Source organism: Coptis chinensis, chromosome 1, assembly GCF_015680905.1.
Source record: "Coptis chinensis isolate HL-2020 chromosome 1, ASM1568090v1, whole genome shotgun sequence".
NCBI lineage: Eukaryota > Viridiplantae > Streptophyta > Magnoliopsida > Ranunculales > Ranunculaceae > Coptis > Coptis chinensis.
The window spans coordinates 13,560,569-13,576,243 of record NC_141456.1 but is presented as its reverse complement, the minus strand read 5'-3'; the positions used below and the strand labels follow the sequence as shown (position 1 = coordinate 13,576,243).

General features: G+C 40.2%; 1 protein-coding gene across 1 annotated transcript; it reads left to right on the top strand.

The window, feature by feature from the left end:
• Window positions 1-1,300: 1,300 nt before the first annotated feature.
• Window positions 1,301-5,118, top strand: AGO7 (Argonaute family protein). Its single transcript, XM_086592651.1, has 3 exons — window positions 1,301-1,829; window positions 2,181-3,411; window positions 3,595-5,118. The coding sequence occupies exons 1-3, from the start codon at window positions 1,472-1,474 to the stop codon at window positions 5,048-5,050; spliced, it is 3,045 nt and encodes a 1,014-aa protein (XP_086448777.1). The 5' UTR covers window positions 1,301-1,471; the 3' UTR covers window positions 5,051-5,118.
• Window positions 5,119-15,675: the final 10,557 nt, after the last annotated feature.

Here is a 15,675-nt window from a genome sequence, read left to right as displayed (position 1 = left end):
CGAGACACGACTCGGATTGGGTGAAGTCACCAACTTCAATTTCAATTGTTAATTTACAACTCAACACTCGAAGTATGAACACGACAGAAAAGTTTTTTTTTTTTTTTTTTTTGGGGTTCAGTCTCACAAGAGAGATGATACCGGCTAAAGGTTTGAAAAAAATGGTAGATGGTATGCGTTGAGGGGAGGTGTATTGGGTTGTTGTTGGACTTAGTTGTCGGGCTTGGGTCGGAGGCTGACAAATACAATTTGATAAGTGCCCGACTAAATCACCAAATTTATTTGAGTAGCACTGTAGCAGTGTGAGTTTGGTGGTCCATTGAAGTATCAGTCCTAATAGTTTGTGATTTCAACGGAATTTTGCAGTATATTTCGGTTTTTGAGAAATTCAAAATTGCGGTTCAAGAGTCGAAACATATAGAATTTTGGAACGTGCTCGGAATATAACGGAATAAAGCCCGGAATTCCGAAATCTTGAACTACAACTCACAAGAGACTATTCTAAATTACAAGACAGATGTACAAGGTTTGAGATCAGAATCCCCACTTCATGGTTGTCAGAACGCTGAAGTGGACAGCAAATACAACCGGTGCGCAAGTTCAAGACCATTAATCTCATCATCTTGTGGAATTCTTTCTGTTGAGTTTTAGTGGTGCTACAATTATTATGTTGATAGGGCCACTTACTATGTTTTCTGCCACAATTCTGTAACACATACCTTGTGTCCTTGACTCCTCGTGACACTACTATCAAAACAAAAAATGTTCATTTTACACACTCGCAAGGTGATTTTGAACTTCAGGAAAACCTCCTTGCCTGAGTTCAGGTAAATTTTCTCATTTGCTGCTTTTTATTGATTTCATTTGTCAGAGTAATAATAAAAGAAAGGTGCAATGCCAATAAAGAGAGCAATTACTGTAGTGTGTAGTAATTTTCATACTGAGCTGATCTTGAACTGTATTGCTGAACCCTTCCCTCTTCTTTTTGACTTCAAATTCTATTCAATATTATGATACTCAGGATCTCAATGCCAATAAGATGATAGTGACCTTAAATAGGTCATTAATAGTCTTATACACAAACTTGTACTATAGTTCCACATAGCCAAGTCCCTGCCTACAGTGATATGGTCTGCACATTTCTTTGAAGGAAATCCAACTCCAGCATTTTCCACTTGGAATTTTTTTGACATCATCAGTCCCTCTTCTTCAGAAGTAGACAGAAAGAAACTAAAGTACTGAAAAACAAGAAAAAAAAAACCAACTTCTATAAACACCAGAATAAACCCAACCCATCCCCATCTCTCTCTGCAATAATTACTGATGCTTCTATGACACTTCACCCTCATGGTCAGCAAGAAGCATAACTCCATATCCTCTTTGGCTTCTTTCTTATTTGTCTCCCTTTCTCACACATACACACATATATGCTCTTCATCTCTGCTACTCACCCTTTGCTACAAAGAAAACAATGGAAGAAACAGAAAACTCCAAAACTACTAAGAAATGGAATTCTAAGACTAAGTATATAAAAGGAAGGGCTGACTATCAACAGCATCAACAGCAACAGCAACAACAACAACATCAGTTGTTGCAGCATTCTTATCATCATAGTAATGGTTTTTTCTGTCAAACTTACCCAGCTCTTCTTCCTCTACCTTTACCTCCACCTCCATTGATACCTTTCCAACTACCTTGGACTCCATTTCTTCCTCAAAACCAGAGGTATAGAACAAATACCCATTTGCACAAGTCTTCATGGAAGCAGCAGAAGCCTTCTTGTACCTCTTCTTCTCATACCCAAGTCCCAGTTTTCACTGTTTCACAAGGTAAGTCAGTTTCTTATATACTTTATAAACTCTGCTTTTCATTTGTTGTATTTTGCTTATGTATGTGTATGGCTGTTTGATTTTGGTGAAATTTTATTGGTTTATGAATACTCTTTTGTAATAAAAAAACAATCTTGAAATTTTATCAATGATCCCAGAATAGTTTTTGAAACAGAATGCAGCAGAATATTGGTTTTATGTTAATAACAAACTTTCTTTGAATCACTGGGTTGTGAGTTCTATCTATACACATGTATGTTAAGCTTTCTATGTTCTAGCTGGAATCATTGGTGTGCTTCCTTTTTAAGTTCTTTATATCTTACTCAATCTTACCACATACTATTTAAGCAGCACCACAGAGGCTACAAGAGAAAACCAGCTTACCTGTTGTTAATGGGGACCTGCTTACCAGTTCTAGACCAAAATCACATGTGGCAATGAAGAGACCAGACACCGGCGGCGTCGATGGGTCTGTTATTCCTATTATTGCTAATCATTTTCTAGTACAGTTTGATTATTCCCAACGAATTTTCCATTATGATGTTGAGATCACACCACATGTTTCAAAGGATGTTGCTAGAATGATCAAACAGAAATTTGTACAAGACAATCAGGAAGCCCTTTCTGGTGCTTTACCGGCCTTTGATGGTCGTAAGAATCTGTATAGCTCAGTTGAGTTTCAGAATGACAAGCTTGAGTTCTTTGTTAGCCTCCCTATCCTCACAACCAAGTCACTTCTTCCTTTGGGAGACAACAATGACATGCTAGGCAAGCAACAAAAACAGCACAAACTGTTTCGTGTGAACATTAAACTTGCTTCAAAGTTGGATGGAAATGATTTAAGAAGTTACTTGAGTAATGAGGGGGGTGATTGGATTCCCCTTCCGCAGGACTATCTCCATGCTTTGGATGTAGTACTGCGGGAGACCCCGGCAGAGAAATGTATACCAGTTGGGAGATCTCTTTATTCAAAATCTATGGGAGGAGTCAAAGATATCGGGGGCGGAGCAGTTGGTTTGAGAGGATTCTTTCAGAGCCTTAGGCCAACTCAACAAGGCCTTGCTCTTAATGTTGACTTCTCTGTGACAGCTTTTCATGAAAGCATCGGCATAATTTCCTATCTGCAGAAGCGGCTAGAGTTCCTTCATGACCTTCCTCAGAGGAAAACGAGAGGTTTGGCAGGGGAAGAGAAGAAGGAAGTTGAGAAGGCCTTGAAGAATATAAGGGTATTTGTCTGTCATAGAGAAACTGATCAGAGATACCGGGTTTTCAGCCTAACAGATGAAGCTACTGAGAATCTATGGTTCAGGGACAGGGATGGGAAGGATTTGCGAATTGTGGATTACTTCAAGGAACACTACAACCATGATATACAGTTCAGGAACCTGCCATGCTTGCAGATTAGCAGGAGTAAGCCATGTTATCTCCCAATGGAGCTTTGTGTGGTCTGTGAAGGCCAGAAGTTTCTTGGGAAGCTTTCGGATGACCAGACAGTAAAGATCCTTAAGATGGGCTGCCAGAAACCGAGGGAACGAAAAGCCATTATTAATGGAGTCATGGGAGGAACAATAGGACCAACAAGGTAACTTGGTTAAATTTAAGCAAATCACTTGGTTTGAAAGCTTTCAATTCTTACTTGTTTCTACTTTGTTTTAAATAATTTCTCTCTCGAATTATAGATAGTATGCATTTCCAGTACTAGAATTTTCAAAGAGGATCATGACTGGTAGTTGCTTACTTGAATTACGTTTACTTATCTTGGCAGTGGTGACCAAGGACAAGAGTTCAAGCTTCATATCTCGAGAGATATGACCTTGTTAAATGGGAGAGTCCTTCAACCTCCAAAGCTGAAGCTTGGAAATGGTGGCCATATAACGGATTTAACCCCCTCCCGCCATGACCGCCAGTGGAACTTTCTGGATAGCCATGTCTTTGAAGGTACTCGAATTGAAAGGTGGGCACTACTAAGTTTTGGGGGAACTGCAGAACAGCGGTCTTACATCCCAAGATTCATAAACCAACTATCTCAAAGGTGTGAGCAACTTGGCATCTTCTTAAATAAGAATGCAGTTCTTCATCCTCAATTTGAGCCAATCCAAATGCTCAACAATGTCCCACTATTGGAATCCAAGCTCAAAAAAATCTATAGAGCTGCGTCGAACAATCTCCAGCTGCTGATATGTGTAATGGAGAGAAAACACAGAGGGTATGCAGATTTGAAGCGAATTGCTGAGACAAACATTGGAGTTGTGAGCCAGTGCTGCTTGTACTCAAATCTTGGGAAGCTGGGATCACAATTTCTGGCTAATCTAGCTCTAAAAATAAATGCCAAGGTTGGGGGGAGCACTGTGGCACTGTACAACTCATTTCCCTCTCAAATACCAAGGCTTTTTGGTGATCCGGCTATCTTCTTAGGTGCTGATGTGACTCATCCACACCCTCTCGATGATTTCAGCCCCTCAATTGCTGCTGTAGTGGGAAGCATGAACTGGCCTGCAGCTAACAAGTACATTTCAAGAATGAGATCACAGACTCATCGCCAAGAAATCATTCAGGATCTCAAGGAAATGGTGAGAGAATTGTTGGAAGAGTTTAAGCAGGAAGTGAACATGCTCCCCAAACGAATTCTCTTCTTCAGAGATGGAGTGAGTGAGACCCAATTTTATAAAGTGCTTGAAGTCGAATTACAAGCTATTAGAGCTGCTTGTTTGACATTTCCCAGATATAAGCCTACCATCACTTTTGCAGTCGTCCAGAAGAGGCATCACACTAGACTGTTTCCTAATGAAACGGACTCCCCATCCAGTGGAACCCAATATTCCAATGAAAACATTCCTCCGGGTACAGTTGTGGATACTGTAATTACTCACCCAAAAGAGTTTGATTTCTATCTATGTAGCCATTGGGGGATGAAGGGAACGAGCCGGCCAACTCATTACCATATTTTGTCGGATGAAAATCAGTTCACTTCAGATGAACTACAGAGGCTAGTGCACAATCTATGTTACACGTTTGTAAGGTGCACCAAGCCAGTTTCTTTGGTTCCTCCGGCTTACTATGCCCACCTTGCTGCTTACAGAGGCAGGCTCTACATTGACAAGTCAGACTCAATAGGATGTGGTAAGACACCTGCGACAGTATCGCGAGCTTCCCCTCCATTGAAGGCTACACCATTGCCTAAACTTAGTGAGAATGTTAAGAAGCTCATGTTTTATTGTTGATTATCTTGCATCCTCCTTGTTAAGAATTTTATTTTGGTTTACAAAAGTAGGTGATTTTTTGTTACAAAGGTTTCCTCTACCATCCATTTATCTTTGTGGAAGATCTTATGATGAGTTACATAATCACGTCAGCCCAATGATTTACGAAGAAAATGTTTACTACTATATATATATGCATAAACAAAATAATATGCCGCTAAAGTCATGTCATGAATTCGTCTCTTAGAGGCTGGCCTGCATAGAGTATTATCTCTGCTATTAGAGTCACTCAGTCACATCATGCATATCTAGATGACAGCACAACTGCACTAGGATTATACTAAACGAGCTCTGCAATATGTTTAGGCTGTTGAGCTAGAAACAAATGGGCATCAGTAAAGAAACACAAGGAGCATTGCTGATGTATGGACGGTTGGGTTTAAAGGAGGCATGAAGTCAAGAAGAGGATTGAGAGCCTATTGTTCTTCCTTAGCTTGGTGAATCTTGTAGTCCACAGCATTAAATCATTTCATAGTGTCGTCGGTTGCTTTTGTAGGTTCTCCCTATTTCTCTTTTAACGTCTCCATGACTCTAAACCAAAATTTCTTTTAGCAGTAACTATTGGTCCATCTTCCAATATATTTTGTTTATCTTTTTCATTATTGCATCTAGAGTAATAGTAGTTCTCACCAATTGAAGTGTGATTTGATCTTTTCACCTTTCACAATTTCGCTGAGCTTTCATTACGAAGAAGGTTTAATTTTTAAAGCGTTTGGGGGAGTAGTGCATTGGAAATTTCTAGGTCTTCATCAAGGAAGTGTGAAGGAGATGTCACTTTATGCTTGGAGAAGGGCTATTTGTAGGTGCAAAATAACTTATTTTTGCTGTTTAAGACTATATTTTCCGGTAAGAAAAAGTTTAAGAAATATGGAAAATGGAAGTTATCTAACAAAAAACTGGAATGTCGACCCAAAAGAAGCTAAAAATGAAATAACGTTACACATATATTGGTTGAGTAGTAGTTGACTAAACTCCCTAAGAATATGTCAGCAAGTACAAAGTACAAACACAGTCCAGGAAAAAAAAAAAAAAAAAAAAATGGTAGGCAGAAGATACGAAGTTCCATCTTTAAACTGATCTGGGGCTAGCTCTAGGCACATGCTTAGGATTTATACCAAAATTAATGAGAATATACCTGTTTGAAGAAATCTATACTACAATGTATACTGATCAATTAAATCAGGTCGGTATTGGCATGCCGCATGCAGTATTAACTGATCGAAGCCTTTACACATGGGGAGAAAGTTAGTTGTCTTTTGCTGATCTGGCGTTGGCATGCCGCATGCAGTATTCAATGAAGCCTTCACACACATAGGGAGAAAGTTGTATTTTGGTGATCTGGCGTTGGCAAATGTAAGAGGTATGATGTAACATAAGATTGAGCTAAAGAAAATTGAGGGAATTAGAGATACTATACACTGTATACCCTCGGCACCTTGAACATTGAACATTGGGATCCCTTAAACATTAGGAATTTAGGATGGAGCATGTGATGTACATTCTCCTGAACAACTGCGCGCGTTGCAATTTGCAAAAAATAGGATATTGGGGATTTGGGCGGCAAAACAGAAATAAAGAGAATCAAAGGTTCCTGATGAGACAGCTGAATTTTTCGTTTATAAGAATTCAGAACTGCACATGCACGCTTAATTTGCATGCATGGCAACCTATACTCCTTTTGCACGCAAGACCCAAATTAACTACTCGGCTCAAAAAGGGTTAAAGTTTGGTACAGGTCAAAGTTCTGAGCGTTTCACACTTTCACTGGGAGAAGTAAGAAAAGTTGAAATAAATCCCCGCTGAAACTCTGACTTTATTTGGTTTCAACTCATTTTGTAGAGGTCGCCATAATTAACACTCCTCAGTCTTCATACATTGAAGTCAATAACCACATCTCCCTCTCTACTCCCTATGGGTTTGTGGTTGCAGAGTGAGCAATTGTTACGTTTGCAGTGAAGAAACTTTGCTAAACAACGAGTAGGAGTAATACTATACGTACCAATGACTCCACCAACAAATTACACAAATTACAACAACACAGTGCATGGTCAGTAAAAAGAGAGGATTCAAAAGCAGACGTAAAGTGGGGAAAAAGACTGAACAAAAAGATAAGCTGTGTATGCCTGTTGCCATGTACTAGAGACTTTGAGATTTGTGTGACTTGAGGATATCTATGGTTGTACGTATGACTTGTATCAGTGTAAAGGTAACTATTATGTATTTTGGGCTTTGGACTAGTTAAGTACGTTTTGTCTGCTGCTTTGGCTTTTGTTCTGCAGTTTTATGGTAGAATTTATGGATTGGAAAGCTACAAGTGCCTGTTTTACAGAAACAAAGTTTAATTTGATATAGACAAGTCTTTATAGAAATTTTAGACAGGCATCTCACAAGTCACAAGTAAATATTCCAGGTACTACTCTGTACTCTCTCCCATAGTCACAACTTCGACTATGGATGAAATGGTTAATTTGTACAAATTAGTTAAAAAAATTGAAAAAATTCAGAAATTACATAAATAATTAAAACATAAAATAGTATGTAGTGTACTAGTGTGTGATTGTGCATTATGTCATGGTTATTATGAACATATATCAAATTCAAAATTCACAAATATATATATATATATATATATATATATATATATATATATATATATATATATATATATATGTGATTGTGCATTATGTCATGGTTACTATGAGCATATATCAAATTCAAAATTCACAAATATATATATAGAGTGTTGTTATTCTTTGCAATATCTTACAAATATTTACAATTAAAAAAATAAAATATTAAAATAAAAGTAAATAAAGCTAAAAAATAGGTAAACATGGAGAATTATAAATTTCGCCCTAGTGGAGATTTTGAACTATACTCCTAATCCGATCCTACGTATTACCTATAAATATATATATGTTTTAGATAGTGTGGTGAAAACTATGTTACATGGTGAAGTCGTAGTATAAAATGCCCCTTTCGATTTGTCATCTCCTGAAATCTGAAGATTACTGTCAGTGACTTGGAATCTCGGTTAACCTATATGCCGATTTTATGGGTTTATAATGTTGAAATTTCCAGAAATAGTATATAACGCATTAAAGCGTCTAGATTTTGGCCTATGCTGGAGCTTGGATGGATTGCATGGTATCCAAACTACACAGAAATCTATTTTCTTATTATTATTATTATTTTGGTAGACAACACAGAATGATGTCCCTTGGCCTAATTCATCAGAATCAAAACAGTTTGTCCAGTTTGCGTAGTTAAAAGAGATTGGACGTTGAGTTGTCGAATCTTTGTCATTTCATTCTTCTCATCAATCCAATCTGTCACCCCATTTGGTCGGACTGATCTAAAGAGACAATACGTACGTCCTCAAATTTAGCTTCAGACGCTCATTCAAAGAAAAAGTGTCCAAGTCCATTCCACTATTTGAAGCAGCACTACGACCTACCCTTGTCATTTGTTAATACAATGCTTTGATGGACTGGCCTCCATGGGCAGCAAAAATCTGTAGTGGGATCGGAAACACTGTGCTAAAGAGCCCATTACAGTGTTCATGGGCTCGGTAACACTCCACTACACTTCATAAATTGGTGCACTTGTATGATTGTATCCAAAAGCCCACCAGCACCTCATTTACATCTTTTTCCATCTTTCGCTTTATTTCTTTTTTGAAACAGAAGTTCATCCACTTTCTGATTTTTTATCATCATCATAAGTTGTAACCAACTTATTTTATCTAAGAATCAAAATAGTACAAAATAGTCGTACTATATTCTTACCGAAGATAATGTCAAAATAATGAAGAAAACTCAGCCAAGTTGAGAAGAAAAAAGCATTACGCAATTTTAGATAACTTGAAGTCCAAAATAAATAGTTCTTCAGGTAATTAATTAAGTTTTCCTGTAAGGGCTCCAAATTGCTACGTAATTCTTAGGGGTCTTTTCCTTGCATAGTTGTATTTGACCCCTCCCTCTAACAATCATACTAGGGAGGAATGTAAGTATTTTGGTTTTGATTAATGATACACGCTCTATCGAAAACAAAAGATTAATGACACACACTGGGGTCTGCCTTAACCCTAAACCTTTATTGAAAAGAAAAGAAAAACACTCTAGGCGGCGGTTCATTCTTATCAGCTATACTCGAGCTAGAGAACATTATAAAAAGTAAAATTCCAACAATAGAAGCATAAAGGTACTCTGATTCTTGTTTTGCAATAGTTTATTCCCAATCCTTAATGCTAAATCTAATGATGCTGCAAAACACCAAATGTGAAGGAATGATATTCTCATTCTAGAATATTAAGCACATGTCCAGCAGAGCGGAAATACCACATTGACCTCGTCTCCCGAGCTGCCTTCAGAGCGACCTACATCATTAGTTCGTGGATCCGTTCTACTAGATCGGTCCAGAACAGATCAACTCGCACATATTTATATAGAGCGTTTTATATCATGACTCAGCCTATCTTCTAGAAGCAATCATTGCCAAAGCCTTATTTACACATTATATTATTGCAAATTATGAACTACTGTAACCACTCCCCATTATTACAGAATTCCTACTAACACCATTTCAACACTCCTTTTCAATCTGGACCATACATTTGTATTTGTCAGTACACGTGTTGGATAGATATCCACATTCACCAGCTATAAATACCTCCTATATGAACTACGCCAGACCTGATTCTTCTTTCTCCCCAGAATTGAGAGATAGATACGTAGGCAGTTTGCTTAACAACGAACTCGATCTTTCCCATTTCTAAACCCATTCTTCTCCCCTATCACATTTGTAAGGGATAGCTAAAACACTCCTTTACATTGGCACCGTCTGTGGGCTCGATTTCTTGAGAAACCACTTTCCAAAAACAAAAATACTCAAGCCCACGAAGCATGACAAGCCTCGAAGCTCAAATCCAAAGCTTAGTAGGTCAGCTAGGTACCATGAACGAGCACATCACCCTACTAAGGCAGGAGAATGTTGCCCTGAAAGCACAAGTAGACGCGCAGACTCCACCTGGTGCTCTAGCAGAAGACGGTATTAACAAAGTAAATCAGCAGATTAACGAGCTTTTACAAAGAATAGATCAGAGCGCAGTCAAGAAGGACGCCACCCAGATCGTTCAGAAGATGCTAAAGACGTACCCTTTTACTGATGAGGTACTCAGTAAAGCCTCCCCTCCAGATTTCGTCCAACCAAATTTCGTAATGTACGATGGCAGCACGTGTCCAGGTCAACACGTAGCTTACTACATTCAGAGGCTTGTACTCTATAGTGCTCAGGAGTTCGATTATCTCCATTGTCGTTTGTTTCCGGCCAGCCTACAAGATGACGCTCTCGATTGGTTCTTTTCACTCGAGCCAAACTCGATAAAGAACTTCAAGAATCTCACCGACCTATTTGCTAGTCAGTACATCCACAACAGGTGTAAAAAAGCAAATCTAGATTCACTATTCCAATTCTCACTTGGCGAAAATGAAACAATTCGCGCCTTCTTAGGTCGGTTCAAAACCGAACTATTTGGCATGGAAAGCGGCCTCAAAGAGTCGTTCGCCACATTGGCATTCTCTAAAGCCTGTCAAGTATGCAACACAGTGCTATCCAGATCGCTCATGAAAGAAAGACCAGAAACTTTATCTGAGCTGTACGCTCGAGTAAACAAGTACATTAAGTTACAAGAAGGCCTGAAACGTCATGGCTTAACATAAGAACAAGAAGTAGCAGCAATCTCTTATGACCACCCAAGCTTCAAAAAAGCGGCCCAGACAGCAAAGACAGAAGACTGGGAACAAACCAAGCAACAACCGCGAGTTCGATGTACTTACCCAATCTCCCAGTTACATACTGGACAAGATCAAGCGAGCTGCTTATTACCGACCTGACGTACGGCAACCAGAAGATCGCCCTGGCAAGCCTTACTGTGCCTTCCACCGAGCAAAATGTCACGAGACCGATGTGTGCTGGGGGCTTAAGCACTACCTCCAAGACCTCATCGAATCAGGACATATCAAGCATTATACCAATATTGCTGACAACGACCTGTGCCATAAGCTTATGGCTTGCAGAGAGCGCAGTAGATCTCCAGCTCGCCATAATCGCCATAGTATCCAAGCTCGCTCGTAGGAGGACGCCCGGACAAATCGCCATGGCGCCATCGGCCTCGTCGCCGACAGAAAATGACAGAACGATACACATGATCACGTTCCAGGATGATTCTGTTGCATCCTCTAGAGAAAAAAGGAGGCGCGTAGGCGCTCTCCAAGAAGTCTACCAGTTCTCTTCACAGGCCGCACCTGCCCCACGCAGTTCAGGCCGCAGATTAGGTCATATAACTTTCACAGAGGCCGACCTCAACAAGGTTTGCCTCCTTCATAATGATGCTTTATTGGTCCATGTCAAAATCAGCGACTGGACAGCCAAACATGTCTTGATAGATCCTGGTAGTTCGTGCGACATCTTGTTATACCATACCATCCAAGAGATGAACCTGCCAAAATCGGTCTTTATAGACCCAATAGCTCCTCTATATGGGTTCAATGGCTCCAGAGCCTACCCAATTGGTGACATCATACTACTAGTCTCTATTAAATCTAGGGAAGACAAAGTTAGCTTCAATCCGTGTTTCAGCGTTCTAGACATCCAATCGTCCTATAATGCCATCCTAGGACGACGTTAGATCCATCAAATGCAAACTATACCATCAACACTGCATCAGGTACTCCGCTTCCCTGGCCCGAGGGGTATGATGGAGCTTCGCAGCAATCAGCTCGAGGCTTATCACTGCAATCAGATCCTCTCAGCGAACAAGTTCGGCTGACCCGTCTATTAGCACTAGGAGTGAGCCCACCAGCTACACGATGGCCAAAGATTTAATCACTGAGGTCAAATCCAAAGCACCAAAGCAGAATGCTGGGGGATTCATAAAAAAAGTCCATTCGTCAGTCAGGACCCCAGAGGTCGCCCAAATTCCTATTAATCCACCAGTTAAGACCCCAGAGGTCGCCCCAACACTTGTTAATCCACCAATACAAATTCCAGAGGTCGCACCAGCCCCGACCCTGTTGTCATGACCACAGAGGTCGTATCAGCCCCTGTTGTCATAACCACAGAGGTCGCTCCAACTCCTATTGCCAAGACCTCCATTCCTCAGACCGACAAAGCATCACCAGAGACCAGTTCCCCAGAGGTCGCTTCATCTTCAAAAGCAGCAGTTCAAACTGAAGAAAATGAGCGAGTGAACTTAGGAACAGAAGACAATCCCAAGTTCGTCTATGTGGGGGCTAACCTTGACCCTACACTCAAGGCCCAGCTTGTAAACTTTTTATCAATGAATAAAGATGTTTTCGCTTGGTCGTATATCGATGTGCCTGGTATAGATCCTAGTGTTGCATGTCATAGGTTAAATGTCAACCCTAATGTTAGGCCAGTTCGGCAGCGACCTTGAAAGTTATCCCTGAGATTTCAAAAAGCAATCAATGATGAGATCGACAAACTCAAACAAGTCAACTTTATCCGGAAGGTCGACTACCCAGAATAGATCGCTAACATAGTAGCAGTTTCAAAGAAGAATGACATAGTTTGCCTCTGCGTTGACTTCACCAACGTCAATCAAGAAACACGTAAAGATAGCTTCCCTTTACTTAGAATCGACCGACTTGTGGACTAGACCTGTGGCCACGAGCTCCTATCATTTATGGATGCATACAGTGGATACAACCAGATCCCACTCGCTGAAGAAGATCAAGAGAAAACGTCATTCATCACAGAACAGGGAATCTACGTACTGCTACAACGTCCTCCCGTTCGGCCTTAAGAACGCTAGAGCTACCTATCTGTAGAAACCGTTATTTCATAATGCAAATTTCTACAAACCGCGAAAACCCACGCGCAGTTGAATTGATGGGGTTCACAGTTTTGGATAGAAAACATACCTTTAAATCCGGCTAATCTAATTCTGAGAATCCAATAGCTATGAATCCGAATCAACAATCAATCCCTTAATCTTCTGTTGTATTCCTTTAGAATAGATTGGACGTTGTGTGGGCAATGATCTACCAACCCCCTTCTTTCTCACAAAGCTAGGTCCAATTTTAGATCTATCTTTCCTTGCCTCTCTTTTCAATCCAGTGAATAGTGATTTCGGCCAAGAGAAAAAAGATTCTATTTATAGGCTACAATAGGGACCATGAGGAGAAATTAGGGTTGGGCCTTCTGACGGGCTTGGGATTCCCATGTTCGCCCAGAACACACGGCCCAAGTCCGTCAACAAATGGCTTATTCCACGAAAGGCCATTGTTGCACTACCGCCCTAATCCCAAATTGCGTGTCAGCGTTTATGGGTTCCATATTATATGCTCGATGATCTCCCCGTGTTTAAGATATCGAATGTCCGTTGATTAAGTCAAGTTACTGACAACAACATCAATCAATTTCTTATGTCCTTGAGTAGTACCACTCAACCTCATTGTCATGTCAGATCAAATCCACCTGCAAGGTTTACATGACAATCCTTATGAGCTCTTCAAGGGGACATCATCAACCCGACTTCTTGCGGGACATGGATTCCTTCTATAATCAACAACACACCTTACATACAATGTCATTACCCAATCCATCGAGTTTGTTGATTCACAAATGAATCTCATTCATTGATGATTTAAAGCAATGTACAATGCACGTAAGTGCCCGTTATTATATTTAGATTAAGAGGACAAACATCCATAATAACAGAGGCATGTGTTCTCTTATATAGTCAGTATAAAGAGAAACAACCTTACTTGGTCCTGTTCAATACACACAAAGTGTACTAGTGTAATCATATAGTCAAGATAGACTAATACCAGATTATACTACAACCGCACCAATGGTTTGTCCAAATCCATCTAGGTTGTGAACGATTACTTATACTTTATAAGGTACTGATGATATGATCTTCTGTGTGTCCACACCATATCATTTACAACATAAAGTATTAGACACATGCATATAACTAATAACATATATAATATGCATAATATTTGCCCATATGATTCTCATTCAAAATATATAGAATTAGAGTTAATACAAAAGTAATGCTTTTAGTATATAATCCTATCACTATCAACGGCTCATCACTAACATGTTCCAGGACATGTTAGGTGACATTATAGAAGTCTATATCGATGACATGGTAGTCAAGAGCAAGAAAGTGGTTGACCACCTCACTCACCTTGAGCAGGTGTTCTCAGATTACACCGAACTCAGATGAAGCTAAATCCCGAAAAATGCCTTTTTAGAGCGTCCTCCGGGAAGTTTCTTGGGTATCAGGTATCACAACGAGGGATCGAGGCCAATCCAGACCAGATCCGAGCGTTCTTGGAAATGCCCGATCCAAAGACAAAGAAGCAAATACAGAAACTATCAGGAATGGTTGCAGCACTCAACCAATTCATATCAAGAGCATCAGACAAACGCAGACCTTTCCTGCAGCTTCTCAAAAAAGGAGAGCAGTTCTCATGGAACGACCAGTGCCACCAGGCGTTCTCCACTCTCAAAGAATACTTGACAACACTGCCCGTCCTAGCAAAACCAACAGATGGGGAAACGTTGGGGCTCTACCTTGTGGTGTCAGACTTTGCTATCAGTTCGGTTATTTTCAAGGAGGACAACAATTCAGAGAAGCTGATCTACTTTACAAGTAAGACATTAACACCAGCTGAAAAGAACTACTCTTACATTGAAAGAGCAGTACTCGCATTGTTATACTCTGCAAGGAAGTTCATGCCGTATTTTCAAGCACACCCAATCAAAGTACTCACCGACCTCCCACTGAAGAAAATCCTTCTTAAAGAAAATAAGACAACTCGCATGGCAATATGGGCAGAAGAGCTCGGGGAACATCATATCGAGTTCGTCCCACGCACTTCTCAGAAAGGACAGGTCGTTGCAGACTTTCTAGCAGATTTTCCTGTCGATGACCTGAATTGGGAACCAGAAACAAATATCCCATCCACGAAAAATAGGACAAGTCCATCTGGTCACTCTCTGTGGATGGTTCTAACAACCCCGGAGAAAGTGGAATCGGAGTCATATTAGTATCCCCAGATGGATCTATGGTTGAGAAATCAGTTCGTATCGACTTTGCAACCTCTAACAACGAGGTGGAGTACAAGGTACTAATCATGGGGCTCAGAATGGCACTACAACTCGGTGTATAGGAACTTCAAGTCTTTAGTGACTCGCAACTGGTTGTTTGCCAGATTGCTAAAGAGTACACTACCCATGAAGGTAACCTTTCTAAATACCTTCAAGTTGTTTATCAATTAATTCTTTCTTTTAAGAAAGCCACCATACATCACTTCTTGCGGGACGAGAACCGTCATGCAGACAGTTTAGCTTATCTAGCTACCCAAACACCGAACTGCACCCCTAAACAGTTACTCATCGAAGTAATTGACCGACCTACTTACCAAACTAAACACATACTGGAGATTAGCGACCTGTGCCCACTCTCTGACAGTCAGATGTGTCAAACATGGATGCGGCCCATAATAGAGTACATCCAACATGGTACAACCCCAGAAAAACGTACTAAA

Excerpts from the sequence above, each read along its gene's own strand:
- AGO7 (XM_086592651.1), top strand. The coding sequence starts at position 1,472 with ATGGAAGAAACAGAAAACTCCAAAACTACTAAGAAATGGAATTCTAAG. Across the intron at positions 1,830-2,180 it reads AGTTTTCACTGTTTCACAAG|CACCACAGAGGCTACAAGAG; the intron begins GTAAGTCAGTTT and ends CTATTTAAGCAG. Across the intron at positions 3,412-3,594 it reads GGAACAATAGGACCAACAAG|TGGTGACCAAGGACAAGAGT; the intron begins GTAACTTGGTTA and ends TTATCTTGGCAG.